The 8,368-nt window shown below is 34.4% G+C and overlaps 1 protein-coding gene across 2 annotated transcripts; it reads right to left on the minus strand.

Annotated features, from left to right (window-relative positions):
• Positions 1 to 382: 382 nt before the first annotated feature.
• Positions 383 to 3,860, minus strand: LOC100808483 (U-box domain-containing protein 6). Of its 2 annotated transcripts, XM_006596010.4 has the most exons (3): positions 3,111 to 3,860; positions 1,383 to 2,356; positions 383 to 623 (listed from the first exon to the last, which is right to left on the minus strand). In XM_006596010.4, exons 1-2 carry the CDS (start codon positions 3,686 to 3,688, stop codon positions 1,432 to 1,434), a joined length of 1,503 nt encoding a protein of 500 aa, XP_006596073.1. In that variant the 5' UTR covers positions 3,689 to 3,860; the 3' UTR covers positions 383 to 623; positions 1,383 to 1,431. The 2 variants fall into 2 exon arrangements, with proteins under 2 accessions (XP_006596073.1, XP_003544595.1); XM_003544547.5 differs by lacking the exon at positions 383 to 623 and having other exon boundaries at positions 1,244 to 2,356.
• Between the last annotated feature and the right edge of the window lie 4,508 nt (positions 3,861 to 8,368).

An 8,368-nucleotide genomic window follows, 5' to 3' on the forward strand; every position in this document is an offset into this window, starting at 1 on the left:
AAATGCATGAAGTTTCTCGAAACTTGACCTCGCATTTTGTTATTATAATTGAAAATCATTTGGGTTGAAATCTTAAATGTGGGATTTGTACTCATGATCTATTGAAATGAAAACCAAGTTCAATATGGTAAGTACAATTAAGTTATGCAAACACGTACCATCATTTAGTGCGAATTAGTCGACACATCATTGTCTGTGCTCCAAATTCTCAATTTCCTTGCCGTCCTAAGAAGGAAAAAGTGTAGCTCAAACCAATAACTGATCAACGTTTCGGACCATGTCCTCCACAAGAAGTAAATTAGGGAACATTGGTACCAAGCAAAATGGAGAATATAAATGAAAATTCTACCCTCAATTGGCACATGATGGAAGCACGAAACAATTAATTAAAGACCAAAACTACATTGACATTAAAATATTTACACTAAAAGTCAACAAAATTAAAGCCACCAGAAGATAACATTACAAATTGACTGTACCCCACAACACAAGGGACATCATGTAACATTTCAAATAATGGGAACAAAATGGCCGTTGATACTTATTTGCAACATACAGCTCAGCTCTTCATCCCAACCAGATCTAAAATTGTAATCCTTCTTCCATGCCATTTGGATCCGCGGCTGGTTGAAAGAGAAACAATTCATTAAACTAGATCATGTGGGCATTAAAAAACACATGGGCGGAAAATTAATGAATTCTTTAATTCAAAAACAATTAAGAGGTTAACAGCTAAGAATAATACTGCAAATGCATAACAGATAACAAACTGTATTCGACTCATAATCCAAAGATTCCTGAAATACCCAAACACATGGAATTTGACAAACCTACAGGATAATGATTCTCAAATAGAGAACTGCAGTGAACAGTCCCTGTTGTTTATATAAAATATGAAAATGATGGACACTGTTGCCCGCTTATCCAATTAGATTAATTTATATAGAACATGTAGTAGGGCCAATAGGGAGACAAAAGTGTACTATGGTTTGAAAATGACTCCTTGAAAGTAGGGACACTTGTAACGATGGCTTGACTGAAGCAACCCTATGTTTTGCCAATTTTGCAGATCATACCCCTTACTGAGAGGCACTACAACACAATGTTCACGCAACTCACAGAACCGTTACAATTGTCCATTTCTATAGTTAAGAAGGTCTCGTTTTCAGTTTAGAAACAGTGAGCAAAATCTGCTCTAAAGAACAAAATCAAACAAACCAAAGAAACCAAAAGGGATGCAACCTTAAAAGAAACTTAAACTATAATTTTATAATTATCTATCAAGATTTTGACAAGCAATGGCTGGCTACTTTGGCAGATCTAGCAAATAACTACAACCCTAAAAGCTCAATATTCAACAAAACTATGATTTGAACACTAACTTCATGGTTTATTCTCTTCAACCTTGACTCTCTTCATAGCTTCAATTTTTCAAAATGGCAGGCTCTTTGAAGTAGAACTTGAAGTGAGTGACATAAAATGATCTGATGGCGCGATATCGTGAGGCAAGTTGGCCCTCTTTACAATTTTCCTCATGTTGTTCTGCAAACTCTGCTGGACTAATTGCTTCACTGCTTTCTTCTCCTCACTCATCATCTCTTCGTCCTCCTCAAAACACTCTCTTCCTCCTCCTCCTCCGTCTGGCCTCGCCGACGAAGAGCCGCAAATAGGGGCAGAGACAGCTGCACCCAAGCCATAGCTCCCAGAAACTTGCTTCCCTTTGTCCACCCTCAAAATCTCCAATATTCTTGAGGCCCTTTTCTGAGCCAATGTGGAACCCAAAAGGGACAACTCAAGCAGGGATGATGCAACCCCTGCCTCAATCATGGCCTGCTTGTCACCATAGGACTTGTGTGCCATAACCATCAAAATGTATGATGCCTTCTCCTGGCATTCCGGCGAATCAGTCCAATTCAACACATCCACCAAAATTGGGATAGAATCCGGCACCGTGCTGATCGCCTTTCTACCCTCTCGGGTGGACACTATATTGCTGAGAGTTGCAAGGGATCTTTCAGTAACCTCCATGTCCCCTATTGAGTTCACCAGAAACACTACCAAATCGGTTTCCAAAATGAATGAAACATTGCCTGGGAAGATTGAAAGATTGTACAATGCTCGGAGAGCATCTTGCTTGGCTTGGGAACTGCTCTTATCATCTAAACTCTGAAGGGTTCTAACTAAGAATGAAATTGAAGCCGAAGACCCAATCATGGGCTTGTTCGAATCCAAAGCACTCAATCCAAGGAAATTTGCAACAATTGCTTCAGAAACCGAAGAATCTAGATCATCTGGAGATTCAATAAACTTGAGCATCTTCTCAACAGACCCAATTTTCACAATAGCCGCTTTGTTCCTGTGTAAAAAAAAAAAAAACCCAAAAAAGATTAAAAAATAAATCAAACTTTTATTGTTAATCAGAGAGAAAGGCAACATCATCATGTGTAGTACTGAAAAACAGCCAGAAAACATTTAATTATACATGGGAAAATACACCCAAAACATTAAAAAAAACATGACAAAAAATTATCAAATTTTTATTGTTAATCAGAGAGTTACAACAAACAACGAAAGACAACATCATTTGTAATGCTGAAAATTAACCAAAAAACCTTTTATCCGAATAAAAAAAATTTTAAAAAATCAAGAAAAAAAATCACGGAGAGATACAGTCAAGGATATTCAACAAATTCAAGAAACAATAAAAGGCAACATCATTTGTAGTACTGAAAATTAACCGGAGAACATCTATATTTTGTATATTAATATAATAAAAAAATATTTGATACATGCAAACTGGAAATGTAAAACAGAAAAATCAAAAACTACCAAAATGAACCCGTCGTTTTAACAATTAAATGGCCAGAGAGCAATCAACGGATTTACGAGCGAAAACGACATTAAAAAAAATAAGAAAAAAAAGCCAAAAAAAAAATCAGCCGATCAAAGGCGAAGCGACGTATCAATCATTAATGAATAAGCTAACCAAAAAAAAAGAATGTTAATAGAAATTGACACCACATAATAATTCATCCCAAAAATAAAATAAAAAACGTTAACAGAAAAAACGAAACAAAAAAAAAAAGAGAAGTGAAGGAAAAGAAACCGACGCGTCGTTTCCGATGCCGAGGTTAAGCAGCGCGTAGAGCGACGCGATGAGCGAATCGACGTCGTTTAGTTCGGTTTCATCGAGCATTGCGACGAGAGGAGGAATGGCTCCTAGCATAGCGAGCGTTCCTCTTACTTCCAAATCCTCTTTCGCCAACAACCTCACTTTCGCCGCAGCTTCTCTTTTTTTCTTCGTTGAATCATCTACTTCTTCGTGCTGCTGAAGCTCCTTCACGAGGAGCTTCAGTTCTTCCAGCTTTTCTTCCTTCTTCTTCGTTTCCACGTCGGCTTCAGCCTCCGCAATGCTCAGCAGATCCGAGAGCTTCTCCGACTTCGCATTGTTCGGCTTCCTCGACGACGTCTTAGGTTTTTGCTTTTGCTGTTTCTCGCCGTCGGAGGAGGTGTTGGATCTCGCGGCGTAGCGAGAGCTGGCGCCGCAGCTGACGGCGTCAAAGATGAGGCGGCGGAAGGAGGCGGCGGTACATAGGCGGAAGGTGTGGCCGGCGACGGAGGCGGACTTGGAACGGTGGTGGTGGCCGAGGACGACGTTTTCTACGTTGTTGCGGTGGTAGTTTGCCATCCTCCGGCGACCTACATTGCATAGAGAGAGTAAACTATAGAGAGAGAAAAAATAAAAACTAGAGAGAAAGAGAATGTGTTGTGTTGTGTTTTTCTTTTTTTGTTTTGTTTTTGTTGGATAGTGGGAACTGCGAAGAAGAAGAGAGAGAAGGGACCGTTGAGTCCACGTTTTTGCCTTCTTTTCGGTATTTATAGGTGCGACCAAGTATGTGAGACGGTGTGACTCTGAGGAATCAGCATGCTTCTCGCGCACACTAACACTAATTTTTGTAACATTGGATTATTAAGATTAAATTAATTTAATTAGTCTTGTCTTTTCTTAATTTAGGAAAAAAAGTGTACCAAAAAAATTAACTGTACGGAAAAATAAAATATTAGAATGTATTTATAATGTAAATTGTAAAAGATTTTTTTTTTTTTACATTTTTGTGTAATTATTATAGATCGTGATGTAATTAATGAGTATAATTCAATTTTCCTATAATACACTAGTGTCAAGGATCGATCAAAGTTTTAACGTTTGACTAAATCTAAGATTAAGGATTAATTTTATAATAGTCCTATGATTATTATGGTTGAATATTTAATTTTTATAATAATTATTTTAAAATTAAAGTTGGACTGATAAGTGTAAGAATATACACGTTGATGTGGTATGATATTTGAATTTCAATAAAAAAAAATTGAATTCATTAGACAATTTTCCTATTTTAATATTAATTATAAAAATATATTTAGATTTGCATTTAATTATAAATTGTGATATATGGTATCATATTATTCAATTTTATTATAATTACTTTTAAAAGTTATATTTTGAATGAATTCTAATAAATAGATGATGTAGAAAATTTTAAGTTGACATGAAAATTAAAATTTAGCAAAATTATATACTTTTTTCTATTTTGAGATTGATTTAGCTTTTAATCTGATTGATTTATTTTTATTCAACAAATAGTTTTTATCGACTTTTTCATTAAATAAATGTTTTAATTTAGTTTTGTGTTTTATTTTTTTTTCTTTGTTTCACCTTTCAATTTTTATTTTTGTTCAATTATAATTAATGTTTAATAATGAATTAATTTTATTTTTTATACTATCACATAAGTGTCAAATATCTATCCATTTTATTTTACAACCACTATATTTTCCTCTTCACCAACCATACGTGTATATCCTAAATGAATGTGTTACATCACCACCCTCCATCACATCATCTAAAAAAAAACTTACTTTGGGCTAATGATAGTAACTTTGAAGTGATTGTTAAATAATCAAGTGATTGTATATAAGAAGTTAATATGTTGAAGTTAAAATTGAATTATTTAAATATTATTGAAATTTAATTCTTGATAGAAATCTTTTTTGGTAAAATTTTACATACCTCTCATGCTGAATTCTGAATTAGCATTACTCGAAAATTGATTTTTGCATCGTCAAGTTAACATCGGTTATAACAAAAATCAATGTTAAAAAATACACGGTGACATTCTTGTAAATAAGATGTCATCATTAATATCGATTTTTTCAAAAATCGATGTTAAGAAGGGGATATCAACATCGGTTTTTTAAAAACCGATGTTGTATAAGTACTGACAACATCAATTTTTAAAAAACTCATGCTACATGTGCTTAAACAAGATCGGTTTTGAAAAAAAAAACCGATGTTGATATCTCCCTCTTATTAACATCGATTTTTAAAAAATCGATGTTGTCTTTGCTTAGATAATATCGGTTTTTTTAGAGAAACCATGTTGTTGGTTTTTTATAAAAGAAAGGTTCCAACACTTAAACTCATTTTTGTATCGTTTCATTTCTCGCGACTCACATGCACTGCACCTCTCATCTCCTCCTCCTCGCGACTCTCAAGGAGTGCCATCGATTTTTGGTTGTTTTTGTGTTTGATTGTTTTTATGTTTCTGTGTATGGTCATGAAAATGCTTATTAATGGAACTTTGTACTAATGTAAGAATTCTGCCATAGTCTTAGGCTCCAAAAATAGGAACGAAATCTATCACAACCTTGTGAGTTATACATATGGTAGTAGCTTCATGTACACACTACTAGAAAATAGGCTTTGGTGGCACAGTTCTATTTCTGGTTTTAGTAAAATATCAGAGGAAATATGAGAGGAAATGTTGCGTGATTATGATTCCTCCATAATAAGAGCACTTAGCAATTTTCAATGAAATCATTGTCTATTCTGCTTGTTTTGCAGATTTATTAATTAGTGTTTTGGTTGTTTACATGGTTTTGGTTCCTAGACAAGCATGACGCATAGTCACTTTATGCATTGATTGTTTAGTGGATTTAGATAGTTTGACAAAATGTACTTAATGTCATGTTATGTTGTAATAGAATTTAGAAACGATGGATGAACATCACTAGAACTGAAAGGTAATAACTAACACAATGATGAAAATTAACAAAAAAATATAGAGGAACTGTTCAACATTGTTCATGTTATGGATCAAGTTAGAAATTTCAACATTATTCTCAAATAGGCTTTACATGACATGATATAACACTTTTATTTTCTTATATTATTTTGCTTGTTAAACGTAGTCTTACGGTGAAATTAATAGGTCATTTGCTATAAGATGAAAGAATGAACTAGAGTCTACTTGGCATCTACTAACTCTAGTGGCAACATACACTCTGTCCCATATAACCAAGATTTGGTGAGCTCAACGCTACTTCCTAGATAGACAGAACTTAGAGAGTTATATGAGCTCACTAGAAATCATTAGATGATTACTAGAACTTAGAGAGTTATATGAGCCCAGATACAACTTCTAACCTTGTTTTATTTTGACTTTGTAATTAAAGTACATTACTACTCTAATATTATCAATTTGTAATTTTTTGTGAGAAATATTGAAACATGTTGAATACATTTATGGTATATTTTGTTTATAAATATTTATAATTACTCTTGGTGCATGATATATTGATATACTTTGTTTATAACTTTTGGTGCTTGACTAATTATATGTGTTTTTTTTATATCCGTCAAAATGGGTTCCAGCCTGTGGGCCATCTCGGCCCACTGTGGGCTAGAGGTGGGCCGGGCTCAATTTTTTTAAAAAAAATCGGTATCGACAACTTTTTAGCCTGGCCCACTCAACCCGTGGGTTAGGTGAGCTCAACCCATGGGTTGGTGGGTCAGCCCATCAACCCACCAAATTTAAATAATATATTATTTTATTATTATTATTATAAATTTATAATTGTTAAGAAATTAAATTTTTATTTTGTAGCTAGTAACCCAATTGGCAATTCACATTCAGTAATAGAGCAAGCCTAAACAATAACAAAGCCCAATTGAATGAGCAATTGTTAATTTGTTAATGGTCCGCTACGCACAAACAGAACAGAGAAAAGTAGAAAACCTAAACGACAACAAGCCAACAAAAGTTACGAAACCTAAATCCCTGATAGTGCGAATTGCAAAAATTGATCTGGCGGCACCTCCACCACATGAGCCACCGTCGATTGCCCCGACCATCCTCTTCCACCTTGTTTCAGTCGTTTGTGTCGTCATTGTGGTCGACCTCCAAAACGGTAATTTCTCTCCTATTTTCATGCTTTTAATTTCTTTCCTTTTCTTTGTTAAATGTTAATTATTCTTGATGTATTGAATTTGAGTTGAATGGCTTCTAACTGTGAACCGAGTTGAATCTGAGTTTAATTTCTTTCCTTTTCTTTGTTAACTACAGTTGCATTAGATTGATGGAAATGGCTTCTGAAACTATAAATCGAGTTGACTCTGTTGATGATATTGAGTTTACGGAAGATGAGGAAGAAGCCAGGGTTGAACCTAAACCAAATGCAAAGGAGAACAAAAGTGACAATGATGAAAAAGAGAGTAAAAAAGTTAAGGTTTGCACTTCTATAGATTGAAAATATTTTACTAAAATTGGTGTGGTAGATGGTAAAGAAAAGGCAGAATGTAATGCATGTGGGCAACAATATGTAATTGGTGGGAGTAAAGTAGGTACTTCACATTTATTGCGTCATGTTAAGCTCTTATGTAAACAGAAGGTTAAATTTCATGATGTGGGTGGAATGATAATTGATCATGTTGGAAAGTTAAGATCTAGGGAAGTTGACCAAAAGTGTGTTCTTGAGCTTCTAACAATGTGTATTGTTCGACATGGTGGTTTGCCATTTAACTTTGTTGAATATAAATGGGTTAGGGAATTACTTTCATATATAAATTCTGATGTTAAGCATGTGAGTAGGAACACATTGGTGTCTGGTTCGCTGAAACTTCATGGTGAGATGAAAGAAAAATTATAATATGCAATTCATAAATGTCATAATAGAATTTGTTTGACATCTGATTGTTGGACTGTTTGTATTCAAGAGGGGTATATCTGTTTAACAACACATTTTGTTGATAATAATTGGAAATTGAATAGTAAGATTCTTGCTTTTTGTAAATTAGAGCCTCCTCACACCAGTAAAGATTTGGCAAACAAAGTGTTTGAAGTCTTGACTGAATGGGAAATTGATAGGAAAATATTTTCCATTACTTTAGACAATGCTAGTGCTAATGATCGTATGCAAGAACTTTTGGGTGAGCAATTAAGATTGCAAAATAGCTTGTTGTGTGATGGTGAATTTTTGCATGTGAGGTGTTGTGCCCATGTTTTGAATCTTATAGTTCAAGATGGAT

The sequence above is a fragment of the Glycine max genome, chromosome 14 (genome assembly GCF_000004515.6).
Source record: "Glycine max cultivar Williams 82 chromosome 14, Glycine_max_v4.0, whole genome shotgun sequence".
NCBI lineage: Eukaryota > Viridiplantae > Streptophyta > Magnoliopsida > Fabales > Fabaceae > Glycine > Glycine max.

Coding starts and splice junctions, on each gene's coding strand:
- LOC100808483 (XM_006596010.4), bottom strand. CDS start 3,688: ATGGCAAACTACCACCGCAACAACGTAGAAAACGTCGTCCTCGGCCAC. Junction 2,357..3,110: donor CTCGGCATCGGAAACGACGC/GTCGGTTTCTTT, acceptor TTTTTTACACAG/GAACAAAGCGGCTATTGTGA.